Source organism: Ailuropoda melanoleuca, chromosome 13 (assembly GCF_002007445.2).
Source record: "Ailuropoda melanoleuca isolate Jingjing chromosome 13, ASM200744v2, whole genome shotgun sequence".
NCBI lineage: Eukaryota > Metazoa > Chordata > Mammalia > Carnivora > Ursidae > Ailuropoda > Ailuropoda melanoleuca.
Window position 1 is genome coordinate 22595999 of NC_048230.1, and position 17799 is coordinate 22613797.

Here is a 17799-nt window from a genome sequence, read left to right on the forward strand (position 1 = left end):
CAGTCTGACGAAAGACACTTTGCATCATTCCGATTTGCTACTTTCTAAATAAGCAATAAAGACAGACAGACGGATGCATCTGACAGCAGCCTAGCCGAATGTGACAGAGTCTAGTTTAGATCCAGGGAAGGACAGGTCTCCATAGTAACTTTCCAAATGTATTTGGTGCTGCAGATTCCTTTTTTCTTTTTCTTTTTTTTTTTTTCCTCTCTGTTTGCTGAGTGTGAGCCCTCAGTTAATGAGCTGTGCAAATAGATACTGAGATTTAGTGTTTTTGTTTTGCAATTACAGACTTGGTGGTTTGGTTGGAAACTTTTGGGTCTAGAAACATCACCCTCATTTTCCCCTCTCTAATTTTATCCCTTACAAAGTTCGACTTACTTCAAACCTGCTTGAGTTTTATCAGATGAAACAGAAGACACAAAAAACGTTGTAAGCCTCAAATGTGTAACTTAAAAGAAAAGGGGGCAAATTTTGCCCTAAAGGTTCCTTAACGTAGTCATCATTTTTCTGTCTGATCCCATACAGCTGCACAGAAACACCCAGAGAGCTAGCGGGGAGTGAGGTCTGGCTTGGGAGTGTCGCTTTGTCCGGTAGATGGTAGATGATACATACCAGGTCAAAGCCACAATGCTAAGATCATTGCATTCCCATCAAGTTCTTCCTGATGGGGTGTGAGAGTTCTCATTAGATCATTAGATCACCCACCCTGAAATACCCCCAGAGAATCACGATAATTAGTTCCTGAGTCGTCTTTTTTATTTTCTGCTTTGTTTGCTTTAAAAGTTTTCTCAATGCAGCGCTCTGATGATATCCGGGTGTCTTTAAACTAGAGAGACACAGAGAAAGTGAAATTATTATCATTTGATTTCTCTTTGAAATCTTTTGGTTTGGAGAGTAACTGAAATAGAGACCCCGGATGCTGGTACACTAATCCCCACACAGCTTTCACCGTCAGCTGCACTAAGTGCCCAGACACACATAGGACGTCTGCATACAGGATGCCGAACAGATGTGCCTGCGGAAGTTCAAAGAGAAAAATACCATTTTTTTCAGGGAAACAAGAGAATAAGACTAGAGAAATGCTATCAGAAGAGGTCAAGTTCTCAGCCACTCAAGGTCTGTAGCTCAAAAATGGCTTTCCGCAGCTATTTCTGACAAGTATTTGGTTAGCCGTTTGTTAAGTTGTTGGCGTTTTGGCTCAGTCCGTGGTCCATTTATGGCTTCTTCAGGATCCCATCCTTTGATGCTCTCCTGAAGACAGATCAGGTCTGAGATGAAGACAGGTGGTGTCTCAACAAGCCTGTGAAATAAGCTCAGAATGCAATTCTCTCCAGTTGAAGTTCATGGCCTTTTTTCCTAATTTTCCCCCCAAACTCTCTTTGCCCCTCTTCCTATCATTCTTAGTCCTGTTATTCATCCTGGCTTCTGCACTGCCCACTTCCTCCTTGCTCTCTTGGCTAAAGCTTCTTTCTTCCCACCCTTTCTTTTCTCCTTTTTTCATATTACCAATCTTAAGATTAAAACTGTGGATATACAGCAGAGCAGAAATTACCATTTGTGGCTTCGGTGAAAATGATTTATCTAACAAATATTCACTCCCATATTGCCTTCTTAGCCCACAAAACCCATTAGACTAGAAGTGGTTTCAGTTCAGCTTAACAAACACTTACCGGGCACCTACTGTGTGTACTAGGCCCCTGGGGATACGGGAAGAACCAATGAATAATGATTGTATTGCCCTCTATGAAAGGGACCAGAGTTCCCACCGACAGCGTTTCTTCAAGTTTCAAGAAATTAAATAATTAGCACCAAACTCCTTAGCCCTTACTGTGGTGTATTTTAGGGAAGGATCCTTCTTAATCCCACATCAGTTCAACAATTACTTAAGGTACACCCTCGCCCTGATGGGTCTCAGCTGTTGACATGTTCCAATTGCTCCTCAGTCTAATTCTTACTCTCCTTACCTAGACAGCTGTGGGGCACACAATGCCCATCCCACTAAGTGCACAGCTGTATTGGATTCTTCTTTGTTCCCCCATTTCGATCCAGGTACTATGATGTTTGTTCACTGAGTTTCTTACACAGTGTCATGTCTCTTCTATGAATGCAAGATCTGCTTTTACCCTCCTTCCCCTTTCTAGACCATCCTCCCTACTGTCTTCTACCTAGACCCACAGCTACATTCCTTTTCCCAGAAGTGGCCCCCTTTCAATTTCCTTGTTAATAGTAGCTTTACTTAGTAACTAAGGTCTAATGTAAACCTAAGCAAAGAGGCAAGATTGGAGAGTATTGGAGAAAAGTTTCAGGGCCCCTGGGAGCCAAGACTGGGTTAAAATAATGCCCTAGAGAAAATGGTATTAGAGCACAAAAGAAGGAGTATATAATTCTATGTGGGGAAAATAGATCCAGAGAAGGTGTGACATTTAAATGGAGTCTTAAAGGAGCATGCCCTACTTGGAAAATGGAAAGAGAGAAAGAGGAACGCCCAAGCAGGAAAAACAGATGAGCAAAGTTCTGCAGTATGAAGTACATGGCATGTTCCAGAAGGCTATCTGTTACTGACTGTTCCTGGAGTATCAGGAGGTATGGGGGATGGAAGGAAATGGAATGGGAAAGTAGGTGAGACCAAAATAAAGTTTCCGTATGCTAGAGAGTTTGAGTTTCATCTTATAAGTGGTGAGGAACCATTAAAAGCTTTAAACTGGAATGTGACATGACCACATCTATGTTTCAGAAAAATGATTTCTGGCTACAGTATGGTAGACAGGTAGAAGGTAAACCAATAAAAAAGTGATTCCAAACCCAGGCAAGTCTCTTTTCTTTTGCTTTCCTTTTCTCTCTGTTCTTATCACGGTCCAGTGGAGTAGTAAATAAATAGATTTGGAAATGATATTTTGTCATTCATTTTATAGAGATGCCTTCAAGTGACACATATATAATGGTGATCTGCCTCGGGACAAGGAGGGAATACAGTGATCCTTCCAAGTTTGTAAAAAGACAATTTGGCATTTTACATCCTCTCTGCCTCCTTATTGGAGTCACGGGGCCATTTGAGCACTGCTGCCTTGATTTGTATCCAGATTCTTACTTTGCACAGTTGCTACTTACCGTGGTTTGGCTGCTAAAGAGACTTCAGGTAGTTTGGATCTTTGTGGTTCTATATTAAGGATGGATTCCTCAGATAAAAATAAAGCTGAGGGTGCTGGGTTACAGATACACATAATTAATAAAATCAGAAGTCACAATAGAAAACCCTTTCTGGGTTTAAACAGTTTGTGTGGAGATCATGTGAATTCTTGTTTTTTTTCCCCATGGTATCACATGTCCACCAATATTTATACACTCAACCCACTTCCATGGAACACCCACAATTTTGAAGAAACACTGATTTTTTCAAGGACATAAAGTGTTGGGGGAATTCTTGATTGCCACCATTATAATAGTGCATCTGATGTGTTTCGTAACATAGACTGTAGCATAAGTAAGATACACTATAAATTATTTTTCATTGACGTATTCCCTTAAGAAAGCCTATCAGAATGCAGATGAATGGTATGATTAGGAAAAACTTTGAATCCATTCTTATTCTAAAAGTAAATTATTCAAAATCTCTGCCCTTTAGATGAACACCTTCAACTGATCAAAAACACCCATGTGTCATGATGCCATGATTGAGAATCAGTGGATTATTATACTGAGTTAGTCATTCTTTAAAGTGAAATATTTACACCTAGAAGATGTTGCTGATTATTATTACCATTTATTTAGATGCTAGAAATAGTGTGTTGAAGTTGGAAGGGTTTTTTTTCCTAATATTTTCACTTCTTACAAGTAAAATTCCACTGAAAGTGAAGATGTGGGAGAGGAGCAGCCCCTCAGACCACAGGCCTCTTAGACAATTAGTGTGGGCCCTCTTTGTAAGAAGAAGACGGTTCTTCATCCTCCATGAATATTCATGGTTTCTGTATGTTACCTTGTAGCTTGGTATTATTGATAGAATATTTTGTGAAAAGAAACCAATTTTGGATATTTGGCTTAAAAATCTTCTTTCTCGGGGCGCCTGGGTGGCACAGCGGTTAAGCGTCTGCCTTTGGCTCAGGGCGTGATCCCGGCGTTATGGGATCGAGCCCCACATCAGGCTCCTCCACCAGGAGCCTGCTTCTTCCTCTCCCACTCCCCCTGCTTGTGTTCCCTCTCTCGCTGGCTGTCTCTATCTCTCTCAAATAAATAAATTAAAAAAAAAAATCTTCTTTCTCTTTTGACAGAGAGAGCATGAGCAAGGGTGGGAATGGGAGAGGGAGAGAATCCCAAGCAGACTCCACGCTCAGTGTGGAGCTGACACAGGGCTCGATCTTACGACCCCAAGATCACCACGAGTCAGATGCTTAACTGACTAAGCCACTCAGGCACCCCAAAAATCTTCTTCCTTTTTAAACCAAGTCCTCTTCCTTAAAGAGTAAACAAACCATGTTCAAGATTCCTGCACGGCCCTACACTGAAGCAGGGCTTCATTCTTCTAGATACCATTCTTGCATCAGAAGACATCTTCCAAACCTTGGTGACCAAGCACCATTTGTGAGAGCTCTGGGTTGCTTCTTCCTGCATATTCTTCACCTGCGTATCCTTTTCTCACATTCTCATATGTTCTTTCACTTTGCTGTGTCCTGTATATTTGTTGACTTCTTACACTTTACACAGACCTGCCTTGGAAAGCAATTCCACAGATTAGTCAGCCAGCACCTTAAAAAGTAAATAAGAAATATAGTATCTTTAAATAATTTTTTGACATCAACGACTAGAATAACCACACACTGCGTCTGTTTCTTCCCCCTACTTAAATGGTTCTCCTTTTGTGGGAACGTGAGATGGGAAGACCCTGTCTTTCCAGCCACTTCTGAGTGTGTCTCCTCAACTCAGGCTCGGGCTCAGGATGGTGGAAAGTGTGTGGGCTGCTCCACCTGAACAGCCTCCAGCAAGTCCAGCAATCTCACTGAGCCTCAGTTTCCTGGCCTATAAAGTGGAGCTGATAATAATACATACTTCGTAGGGCTGCTGTGAAACTCAAATGAGATGTAAACATGTTTATAAAATGCAGATTAAGGGAAGCCTGGGTGGCTCAGTTGGTTAAGCGTCCAACTCTTTTTTTTTTTTTAAGATTTTATTTATTTATTTGACAGAGAGACAGCCAGCAAGAGAGGGAACACAAGCAGGGGGAGTGGGAGAGGAAGAAGCAGGCTCCCAGCAGAGGAGTCTGATGCGGGGCTCGATCCTAGAACTCCGGGATCACGCCCTGAGCCGAAGGCAGATGCTTAACGACTGAGCCATCCAGGCGCCCCATAAGCGTCAAACTCTTGATTTCAACTCAGGGCATGATCTCAGGTTCCTGAGCTCAAGCCCCATGTCAGGCTCTGCAGTCAGAGCGGAGTCTGCCCGTCTCTCTCTCCCTCTGCCCCTCCCCCTGCTTGCTCTCTCTCTCGCTCTCTCTCTCTCTCAAATCAATCAATAAATCTCTTTTAATGCAAATTAAAACTTATTAGTTCTTTTCATTTTTACTAAAACATATTCGTGTTAATTATTTTGTTCATTAGCTCTCTGCTTTTTTTCTTAGTACTTCTCATTGACCTAGAATCTCTCATGAATTTTCTTTATCCTCAGTATAACACAGTTTCTTCCACAGATTTTTACACTGTCTGGCCTGTTACCTGAATTAACAGGTTTTTATTTTTTAAAGACTTTAAAAAGTTGGCGGGCCAAGAAGTGTCCCTCAGGATCTCTTGAACGTTGTCTCCTGTGTGGGATTGCCAACTGCAGATGTGTGATTTCTTCCCTTTCCCGACCTCCCCAGTCTAGCTCCACCTGTCTTCGTTTTGTTTTCTAGCTTCTTCCACCACAGCTTGTTGAAGAATTTGACCAAGTCTGTGGTGTTCACTTCCTTCCCTTCATCTGCTATCAGGTATATTCCTCCACGAAATTAACACTGTCCAAGTGGTCTCTGTATCTCTGAAACTTTCAGATCCTAAGTCTATGACTATTCGTGATGTAGAATTTTTCACCTGACATATGTTATATGTGTTGGTGTTAATTCCTTAATAAGTGAAGCAAAAGGACAGACAAGTGGAGGAACAAGTGTAAACTTGGGTGGGTATCGATTAGATCCACAGAATTATAGAAGCCTGTCCTAAGAGACTAACAGAGGAAGAGTCATGGAAACCAACTTCCTTGTTAGCATCACGCTCAGAAGTTGAACACTGTCAGCTGGACACCTCAAACTGACTGTCACTGGCTGACTGGTGCCTGAAAAATGAAGAAAAAGCAAAGAGCCACTCAGAAATGCAAGAAGCTAAGGAAAAACTGTAAGGAGCTTAGGAAAGAAGGCCACGGATACAAAGCCCACAGACGCCAAATACAAAGGAGACTGAGGACCACTGACCACCAGACAGGAGAATACTACCCTCCCCAACCCTCCCTGCAATACTCTCTTCCCTGTGTACGTTTGAGGCATTGTGCAGTATGTGTTTGTCACTTGTCTACAGATGCACATGTGCCAGCAACTTATGAGTGAACTGGAATTGCAGATGGCGCTTCACCATCCCCAGCCTTCAAATATTCAATTTTCTCCAGCCTCATCCCCCCAACACCCCAGGGCTCTTGTCACAGGTACTTCAATGGAGGGACTGGTAAACTTCACCCTGCCTGAAATTCACACTGGTACCGGTGTCTAGGCTGGAGTTTGGTCCCTTTTGCAAACAATTGAAAAGGACTTGAATTGAAAGGAAAGGGGAGGATGGGAGACAGCCACAGTTTAAGGGACAGGTTAGGGGGAGGGTGAACAAAAGATGTTTTTTAAAAAAATCATTGCTTTTCATTTCAGGTTGGTTTAGCAAGAAACCAAGCCAGCTGCCTGTTGTGAACGTTCATGGGCACCTGGTTGGTTCTGCAGGGGAAGCAGCCTTTTTGCAGTGAAATTGTGTGGCCTCTTGTGCCATTAGCCTTGTGCTGTGGTGTTGCCAAGGGATTTCTCCAATTCTCTTTTCTCAGTGGGCTAGAACGCAGCTGGTTAAATAGGCCGTGACTCACATAAGCTCCTGTGTCTTTTTTATTGACTGCTTTATGGAAATGCATCACACTCTAAAGTGTCCCTATTGTCGTTGCGGTGCAGAGCTGACCGAGGAGTCATGTTTAGCGCTGAGAGATGGAATCCTACTCTGTCATTTTTTACTGCAGAGCTCGGTATGGGTGGGATACAAGGGCTTAAAGGCATTGGGATGAGGAGAGAAGGATGTCTGAGAATTTCTTTTATCTTCATCTGCCATGAAAGTTGGGTGGCCATCACTTCTAGGTAACACTTCTCTGCTGATCTTATCTTTATGGCCCCACATCCTTCAGCTAAGTGAATCTTTTCTTTATATGGGCTATTCTGGGAGATTCAGTTAAGTGCCGTGGTAGAGAGAGATTATGACACGAATGTAATTCTGTTTTGTGCTGATACAATGTGATACACCCTTAGGTTTATCCAAGAAGGCCATTTATTCCCAATAAATCTAAATCATTTCTATTTTTTCATTAAGATGGTGATATCGTTTTTTCAAGAAATGGACAAAAAGCCTCGATTTTTTAAAAAAATTGTATCCTTGAATATAAATTTTTTGCCTTAAAACAGCAACTCATGCAATTATTTGCGGCTTCTTCCTATTTTTATTATCATCCCGCAAAGCATTTACATACTTTCTATTAGGCATTAAGTAGCTCTGCAGATCCGCTCACTTGCCAGGAGGTGTGGATTCAGGCATACGAGACTCCGCCTGCCTCATCACCCCAGGACCATGGCTAACGTGTGCAACCTCAGGATCACTGGTTCTTGATCAGTAGGACACTGAGCTGACCCCGAAAGAGGAGACAGCTTGATGGCCGTGATGGCTTCCCATCTTGGTTGTCTGGGTTTATCTGGTAGATCATGGAGCTAATGAAATTGAGCTCGGTGAAAACGTACACTGAGAACAATTCTGTTGTTATACTCACCACACAGTGCCTTGTACACAGAAGACAATCACTAGAATTGAGATTGATCTGATTCGATTTCCTAATTTTTCTCCATAGCCATTTCAAACTTACCTATCATCCCGTTTTGTCCACTGCCCATAGGGGAAACCAGGCAAGAGAGTTCATCAGTACCGATTCCTTCTACTAAGAAAGCAACATAACACATCTCGCTAAAAATGCAGCACCTTAAAATACCACATTTCTAGCTCTGGTACCCTTCAGAATCTGTTGGTGAATGACCAAGAGAGAAAATTCAGCAACTCATTCCCTGCCCAGTTTTAGCAAACTAAGTGTGACTCTTCAGGAGAGGAGGCGGTGATGGTGCTGACTCTCGTTTCCTGGAATCAGTGACTCCGAGTTCAAACATCTCTGCAGCATTGTGTCTTTGTTTTCTTGGTGGTGGCTTTCTTGGGTTTCGGTTGGTGGGGAGAGAAAAGCCTCATGCTGATAATGTACTGAAAGTAAATGAAATTAAATAAGCGATGCAGTGCTCATCACTACTTCCTTCCCCCCTGGGTAATTCAATTCAAGCTCTCTCTCTGATGGCAACTCGCAGGGACTGTCTCTGTCACCCCGCTGGGGCCTGGAGTCTTAACATCTAAATAAAAGTTTCACTCAAGCATTTTTTATGCTCCTGCCAGCAGGATCAGTGAGCTGGTGTGGGCACATTAATGTAATATTCATACTCACAGACTCTCCCCGCACACGAGGCAATGTCTTCCCATTTTCGTAATTATAGATGTTCCATAAAATGGCATTTAGATTTGCATTAAAAAAGGAGGTTTGAATTCTAATAGAACGTTTAACATGTCTTTTATGATTCAGACTCTCGGCATCTTTAACAAGAAGCTATGTCTCTAAGTTTAACAAGACCTTAAAAAAGGAAAAGAAAAAAAAAACTGGAAGATGAGATGGATCCTCCAAGCTTAGGAGATCCTGTTTTTCTCATCCCCTCTGTCTTTCATTGAATTTTTAGGGCTATAGGAGCAATTTTTGGCAGTGCTGCAGAGAAGATGGGTGTCCTGCAAAAGGGCCTTCCTTCTGAGCTATGCCAGGTCCTCGACCAGGCCACTCCAGCCTCAGTGGTTCAGTTTTTGTTTTCTTGGAGAGCATTTTCAGAGAAGTATTAGAATTTTCAGAGGGGTGGGAGAAATGAAAGCATCCTAGACAAATGAACTTCCCTTTGCTGCTCCTCATCTCACGTGGGCACCCTGAGACCCATCTGGGAGGATTTATAGCGGCCAACACACAAATGAGCATAGTCCATGAACAAGGAAGTTGACAGTAAGGACAAGTAGAAAGAATCAGGCACTTTGACACACTAAAAAAGAAAAACTCTTCAGAGCTCTATGTTTAAAACTAAGTTCGCAACCGCTTAGACGCAAAAGGGAAAATCTTAGTTGCATTTTAAACTGTTTAAAAATGTTATTTTTAAACAAGAAATAGTTTAAACAAGAAGTGCCAACTCATGGCCACCCCTGAATTAAGTCTTAGTTATTGTAATTTTCAAAAAAAAAATTGTGCAATTGGAAAAAAACCAATTATTGCCCCCAAAAGTCTCAAGATATTGTATCGTATGGGGTTGTGCCTTAATTTGGTTTGCATTTTGTGTTGATTTCTAAATCTATTAAGGGAAACCAAAGGAGCTTTGGTTTTGGAGACTAAAAAAAATAAACATTAGGATTCTGCTAAGCCACTCCCTTTATTTCTCCTAATTAAGAAATATGGACTTGGGGCACCTGGCTGGCTCTGTTGGAAGATCTTGATCTCGGGGTCATGAGTTCGAGCCCCATGTTGGGTATAGAGATTCCAAAAAATAATAATAAGCTTTAAAAAAAAGAAATATGGACTTGTATTTTTTATAAATTTTTTTGAGATTTTATTTTTTTGTCAGAAGGGGAGAGAGCACAAGTAGGTGGAACAGCAGGCAGAGGAAGAAGCAGGCTCCCCACTGAGCAAGGAGCCCATATGGGACCCTGGGATCATGACCTGACCCCGAAGGCAAACGCTTAACCAACTGAGCTACCCAGGCGTCCCTGGACTTGTATTTTTTTAGTGTTTTGTTGTTGCTGTTCTTGTTTCACTTTATTTTTTGAGGAGTCAGTTCCTTCTCTTTTGTCCCTTACCCCACCTTCTATGAAGTACGTGTTAACCCCAGTAGTGAAAGGCGGATGAACATCTTTACTTCTCAATAAATTTGTATCTAACGAGGCTAATTGCAAGTCAAGGACGTTAGCAGCCTACATTCAAAGGCCGATGCCAGTTCCAGAGTCTTCTCTTGGTAAAGGCTTCAACCATTCTTAGACTCTTCCCCATAACTTGGACAAAACCAGGATATGGTACTTACTGCCAGTTCATCTTGCATAGTCCTTCTTTGTGCAAACTTAATAAAATTTATGTTCACAAGGTGGCTTTCTGCTTTGTTGTTGTTTCTTTTTTTTTTTTTGCGAGTGAGTGTGTGTTTATTGCTGTCACGGAGGTGGCTGCATTTATGGTGAACTCTATCACTCATTAAGCCTCTCTCTGCTGGTAGCTATTCATTTGACTTTTGATTATCTTGATGTGGATTATCCAATTTGGAGCTTATATCCACAGCAAATTCTTAATTCTCTGGAGTCCTTTTCTTGCCAATCAGTACATATTTAGGCTACTTCCCCTTGCACAAACTAATGTACATTTCGATCATTATAAGTGGTTTTAGCATTATAGTTAGGAAGAAAGAAAATTTACTTTTTCCCCCCAATCATATAAAAATTGTTTTATTTTGTGCTGTGTTTAAGCAACTGTCCTTCTGCACCCCCTTCATGAATGTGGATTATCTAAAGGAGACTAAATAAATGGAATTCTGTCAGGTTTCAACAAAGCATTCTGCTGTTGTTCCTTTTAGGAGTGGAAGACATCATAAAAGGAGCTCAAGACCTTGATAACATCATCAAGCAAGGATACTTGGAGAAGAAAAGCAAAGGTACTGACCAGACCCACAGGACTCAGAACGTTCCAAGAAGGGAAGGGAGATGAGGAAAAAAGAGGGCTAACATGGCAGGTGCTTTTTCTATGCCCAATTCTGTGCTCAGGAGAGGGAAGGCCAAAAGGAAGGCAGGAGAGGAAAAGAAGTCTGGTGTTTGTGTATAGGCCGAAGAGAGATGCCCCCAAATCTTCAGGCGATTGTGAGTTTCATCAGGATAGGAACCAGTTCTGCTTTGCTCACCTGGTACACAGCAGGTGCTTAGTAAACACCTGTTGAATGAATGAGTGATGAGATTCTTGTTCCCATCTCTCGGTGTGCTCCCACAGAATAAAACTATGTTGCCAAGAGTTTAATTTTACATCCTGTGTGAAGCAGCCCAGTTTCACGTTTCAGAGAAGCCCAACTCTCGACCTGTCACTCACTGGATTAAAATAGATACTGCTACCCTAACCAAGCCCAGGGTCCCAGGTTTAACACTGGAAAGGCAAATTGCCTTAGGACAACGAAAGCCTTTCTCGTGCCCGTGGCCTGGAGCATCAGCTTGGTTTGCTAAAAGGACCACATGGAAGTATCATAGAGAATTTGAAAAGTGCCGGATGAGATCAGAACCTGAAAGCTGTAAAGGAAGATAGATAGCAGGACAGCCGTGAGGGGTCAGAACAGGCAAACCCTGTTTAGAATCTGGACCTTTAACTGAGCGAGCCCTCTGGACTCTGACTCAATATGGGATAGCCTGCGGGAGTGAAAGGGAGGGCTTTACAGTCCATTAACCGAGGAAATAAAACAATAACACACTGGACTGTGTGTTGGACTTTACAGACTCGTCCGTGGTTGCAGTTGCCTGAATTTATGTCCCTCAATGCTGTTCTGTCTAGATCATAGTTTCTTTGGATCAGAGTGGCAGAAGCGGTGGTGTGTTGTCAGCAGAGGCTTCTTCTACTACTATGCTAATGAGAAAAGTAAGTGTTCCCCATCTGCACAGCAGCGTCTCACTCCCGGATGCAAGCACTTCGTAAATTCCCGAGCACTTAGATCTCAAGATAGCAGTCTTTAACTAACACCCGTAAAGGGACATGCTTGGGAAAGAAAGAGGCTTGGGTAAGTAATACTTGGCTCATCACCAAAAACTCAGATGCCAATTTAGAAATTATTTCCCCTTTAAACACTAGGGTCGTGGGGTCAGCATATCGAAAGGTTATCTTTGGGGGCGCCTGGGTGGCTCAGTCGTTAAGCGTCTGCCTTCGGCTCAGGGCATGATCCTGCCGTTCTGGGATCGAGCCCCACATCAGGCTCCTCCGCTGGGAACCTGCTTCTTCCTCTCCCACTCACCCTGCTTGTGTTCCCTCTCTCGCTGGCTGTCTCTATCTCTGTCGAATAAATAAATAAAATCTTAAAAAAAAAAAAAAAAAGGTTATCTTTGGGGCGCTTGGGTGGCTCAGTCAGTTAAGCGTCTGACTCTTGGCTTCAGCTCAGGTCATGGGATCAAGCCCCAGGTCAGGGGGGTGGGGGGAGGTGGTCTTCATTCAGCGGGGAGTCTGCTTAAAGGTTCTCTCCCTCTGCTCCTCCCCCACTCACACGCACACATGCTCTCTCTCTCTCTCTAATAAATATATCTTTAAAAAATAAAATAAAATGTTGAAAAAGGTAATCTTTTATTATGACTAATAACATAATACTATCAAGGTTGAACACTTTGGCATTCTTTTTTTTTTTTTTAAACAACCTCAAACTCTTAATAGACGTTAAAAATACAGTTAAAATATTGGGGGGGAAATCTGAGAAGGATCTGAACAGCTTACCAACAGCCCAGAAATAAAACCCTTGGGTCCAAACTCTCTAAGAATATGCTCTCAGCTTTATCCTACTGAATACTGGGAAGTAGTCCAGTGGATATCCCTAGAGCCGTGGCGTGTTGAGACCCAAATGGTGGCTGTGCCCAAGAGACACCCTCCAGCCAGATGGCAACAGCAGTGAAGTGTTGACTCAGGCCAGAAGCAGCTTCCTAATGAGCCATCACTGAGTCTATCGAGCACAACCCTCACATGCTATCCCTAGAAGACCTCCCATCCATGCTTAACACAGTGGCTAAGTTCGTGAGAAGGAACAGGATATAAGCACAAATTGGAGGGAGCTACAGCTAAATACAAGTTAAAAATTATCATTGCTAGTGAACACAAACTTCCAAAGACGGGGTGCCCTCCTGCAGACTCTAATTAGCCCCAGGAATAATGCTATGAAGAGAGAAATAAAGAAAAGCAACACATCAGTTCTTGGGGGGGGGGCTTCCCTTGGGCTCTGCCACCTTGGCACAGAGGTCACTGATTTTGAGTAAACCCTTCTTTTTCCTTCCAGTCATTCCCTATTTCTCCCCTCTTCCTGCCTTCCCAGGATTATGCATCTCCCACTGCTCAGATATCTAGTTCCAGGGAATAATCAGATTTCTACCCAATTGCCTTTGGACGTCCCGTACCTCTGGTATTAAGGTAGCAGAAAGAATTGCAGCTTTGCTAAATGACGTGGCATCCTTAAGATTTGCCCTTGGGCTTCATGGCAGTTGGCTCACCCTGCCATTCTGCCTACCACAGGTATCACTGACTTCATCTTGGGTTCACCCTCTTATATTCCTCAGAGACTTTCCCATCTAGGGGGTGAAGCGTGAAGCCCTACTTGGCAATCATAGCCGCAAAGCCCAAAACCATCCCCAGCTTCCGTCCAACCCACAGACCCCTCTCCAGCCCGGCAGACACAATTTCCTCCCTGAATTCTAGGTGTACGAGCCAGCCAGGTGCTCTTTTCTTATTTTAAACCTTCAAACTCATATAACATTTATATCATTGTAAAAATGCTCCTCGTTTCCCTTGCATTTAAATAAGTGGTTGGCATATCTGAATATAAAGCCAGGCATCATGCGCATTCATTCAGAATCCACTCTACTCAAGGTGAGAGAGTGGGAGAGGGAGAGACTTGGAGACTTTTATGGACCATTTTGCCGTCAGGGTGAAATAAAACCTGGTGACCAAAGAAACAACAAAACATTTTAGTGGCCAGTTAGAACAAGGAGAGATACTTTAACAAAAAAGATTCTGGTGTCAGAAAGCACTGTTGCATGGCTCCCTTCTCGCCAGTTACTTCTTATTGTGCCCAAGACATTTTTCTTAGCAAGTATAGAGTGTTTGTGTATTTCTTTTAGCTCAACCAGGTAAGGATAGAGTCTTTTTCTTTTCCTAATATTATCATCGCACTCCCACCTTATCATCATCATCCTCAAAAAAACACGTATTAAGCAATCCGTTGCACATAGCAGGACACAAATCATCACCCAGACACGTGGTTCCTCTCCTCTGTAGGCTGTGCCTAAACCACCCCAGGAGGACACAAAATTATTGGGAACCAGCCCCTCTTTTCCACTTCCTAATAGTTTTTTTTTTTAAGGGAGTGACAGGCAGAGTGGTCTCTCCTTTCCTTCCCTTAGTCCTGTTCCTCCTTCTTCATCGCCCAATGATAATTCGCAGTACCCTGCTACTTCCCAGTTTGACCTCTGGGAAGGGGGATAAAATACCAAGTTTTAATTATTCTCCCTCTAGCACCAATTCCCACCTGACCAGCAGGAGGGGGAGAGCAGTCTAGCCCAAATGCTACGTAGGACTGAGGAAGAGATCCCAGGAACTCATCACGCCCCCTGCGCTGCTGTCCCTCCCCTCAAATGTGAGAGCTCTGCCGGCCCTGATAATAATATGCTACCGTTCTCTAATAGCCTTCACGAGCCTCACGTTTACCGCCATACTCTCCCTGCTGTAATAATTCCTTCCTTCTGTTATTATAGATCTCTTAACATTCTAATAAATTCTCTGTCTCTGTTGTACTCTTTTGGCAAAATAACCTTTCATGTTGCATTTCCCTAGCTTGGCAGTGATCTCTGCCTCACTGTCACAGTAGCCTCTTCTTAAGCTTCCTTAATAACCTTTCCTTGACTGTTGTGGTTCCTCGGGGATGTAACAGCTGTTTCCATGCTTTTATTTTACATTCCAGAGAAGGTGCCTTCCCTTGGCGGTTGCATCTCTCTAGGGATACAGGGAGCTTTCCTGTCTTGCAGGCAAGCAGCCCAAAGGGACCTTTCTCATTAAGGACTACAGTGTACGGATGGCCCCCTACCTGCGAAAAGATTCCAAGAAAGAATCCTGCTTTGAACTGACCTCCCAGGATAGGCGCAGCTATGAGGTAGGATGAGCTGAGAAGATGATGATCTTCGTCTGTGCTGTGGTTTCGTTTCATGCTGCATGTGAGCTGGGGGTGCTGTGCTGGGTTCAGTCCTTTCTCTGTCACCTGCTCATTTCTGACCAGGACCTTCTTTCTTGACATGTCTCCACCTTTGCTATGTGATGCCCTCCTTCCTCCTCTCTACCGTCACTCTCATCCTAGATACTGCCTTTGGTTGGCTTCCGCCCCTCACCCCCCCCCCCGCCTTCCCGGTCTCACTCCAAGGGTAAGTTGTCTGTTAGTGGGGCTCCTGGGTGGCACAGCGGTTAAGCGTCTGCCTTCGGCTCAGGGCATGATCCTGGCATTATGGGATCGAGCCCCACATCAGGCTCTTCAGCTATGAGCCTGCTTCTTCCTCTCCCACTCCCCCTGCTTGTGTTCCTTCTCTCTCTGGCTGTCTCTATCTCTGTCGAATAAATAAATAAGATCTTTTAAAAAAAAAAGAGTCTTGTCTGTTAGAGCACACAATCCAGTTCCTCACTCGTCATCTCTGATTGCACACCTGCAATTCCCATTCTCTTTATTTTTTTAACTATCTACTTCCTTCCATGAAACCCAGAAAAAGAAAAATCTGACTGTAGAATGAAAAATAAGTTATTTTCCCATATATGTCTTGCTATCCAAAATAATCTTCCTGTGTGTAGAAACATTGGGGACAACAATTAGCGAGTAGTAACAATGATACCTGGAGGGACTAGAGTACCTGGGTTAGGGTGGGAAAGGCTTATTCTTCACTGTGTTCATTTTTATATATTTTAACATAATATAGGTAATATAATAAGTAAGGCATTAATTAACTAAAGCAATTTTACAAAAATTCCGACTATGGGAATGTCATGATTTTCTCTGAAAGTACATTTTTACGTGTGTGTGTGTGTATAAATATATACACATATATGTATATATATGTACACACACAAATATTGTTTCCTGCTTGTTGGCCGTTTTTATCTTATCACAGTTTTACTAAAACAATTTGGAAAAATTTTAGCTAACTTATGAAAAAGAGAAAAGACGTGATAAGGTTAATATTAACCACTTGAGCAACCCTTTGACTCTTCAAATGTTTCCCTGTACTCATCTTTTTATGTTTCTACAGTACCTTAAACCTCGTTTTGATAAAACGACCTAGGTCTTCAATACGGAATTTCAAAAAAAGGTTGTTGTTTTTTTTTTAAACTAAACTTTTCTAGAGAGTCCTTCATAGCTATATAGATAGATAGATAGATAGATAGATAGATAGATATAGATAGATATAGATAGATATAGATAGATATAACAGATGTATGCACTGGGCATGTATCTAAGTTACTTTTATTATTCAATATTGATGGTGCCTTCTCAAGATAAAAATTTGTATGACAAGTCTAAATCAATTTCCTTAGACATTTCTTATGGAAATGAATTTTTAAGAAATCAAGAATGACAATGTCTATTAATAAGTATTAAGCAGGAATCTAAGTTTCTTATAAGGCACATACCTTTATCTTACCGTAATGACCAGATAATAAAAATGTTTTTCGGGGCGCCTGGGTAGCGCAGTCGTTAAGCATCTGCCTTCAGCTCAGGGCGTGATCCCAGCATTCTGGGATCGAGCCCCACGTCAGGCTTCTCCGCTGGGAGCCTGCTTCTCCCTCTCCCACTCCCCCTGCTTGTGTTCCCTCTCTTGCTGTCTCTCTGTCAAATAAATAAATAAAATCTTTAAAAAAAAATGTTTTTCAAGAACAGTCATTTCAATTTGATTCATTTAAAATAAAAAGTCACTAAGTCGTGATGCTTGACTGGCTGGTATTGTGAATCAGAATGTGGAGTTTGTTTACTTCTTTTCTTTGGCCCATTGAATCCAAGTCATTATCATGGTCTGTGGATTCTTCCTCTATGATATCCTTTGGATCTTCCCCTTCTGACTTATTCCCACAGCCATCACAATAGTTGTCCCAACCACTTCCCCCAGAGGGCCAGTGAAGTAACCTTCTAGTTGGTCTTCTGTCTCCAATTTCTCCCTTTTCTAATCTCTCCTACCCACAACTCTTTGAAGAATCTCCCACACCTTTTGCTAGAATTTACAATGGTTTCCCACTGCCTACATTTTAAGTCTGAACTCCTGGTACTCAGAGCCCCTTCACCAATTCCTCCCTGACCCGCAACACTCCCGCCTCACCTGTTACTGTTCTCCCATCAAGTTGATCTGCCTACCTTCCCCCATGCACAGTGGTCTCATTCCTAATATTCTGCACATGGTTCTCGCCACCAGGCAGTTTCCACCAACTCTTTTAAAATGCAACCAAAACGGTATTACCTGCACCAGCTTCCCTGTCTTTATTCCAGGCAACAGGAAGTGCTCCTGTGTTCTCTCAGCATCCGAGTGTTCTCAGATCACCTACTTTGTAGGTTCCCATTTCAAGTGTGTATCTTGTCTCCATAACTGATACATTGTTCTTTAAAGTCAGGAGTTTGGGTTTGCTTCCCCCCCCCATAATCTTTTCTCAAAAAAATGCCTGATGAATGCATGGATAATTGAACATGAAGGT

The 17799-nt window shown here is 42.6% G+C and overlaps 1 protein-coding gene across 1 annotated transcript in view; it reads left to right on the plus strand.

Moving 5' to 3' along the window:
- Window positions 1-17799, plus strand: part of SKAP1 (src kinase associated phosphoprotein 1) — a 245895-nt gene that overhangs the window by 186178 nt on the left and 41918 nt on the right. Inside the window, exons 5-7 of the mRNA XM_034640668.1 lie at window positions 10931-11008; window positions 11887-11970; window positions 15105-15229. Of these exons, the coding sequence (XP_034496559.1) occupies window positions 10931-11008; window positions 11887-11970; window positions 15105-15229 (287 nt within the window). The remainder of the gene's footprint in view (window positions 1-10930; window positions 11009-11886; window positions 11971-15104; window positions 15230-17799) is intronic.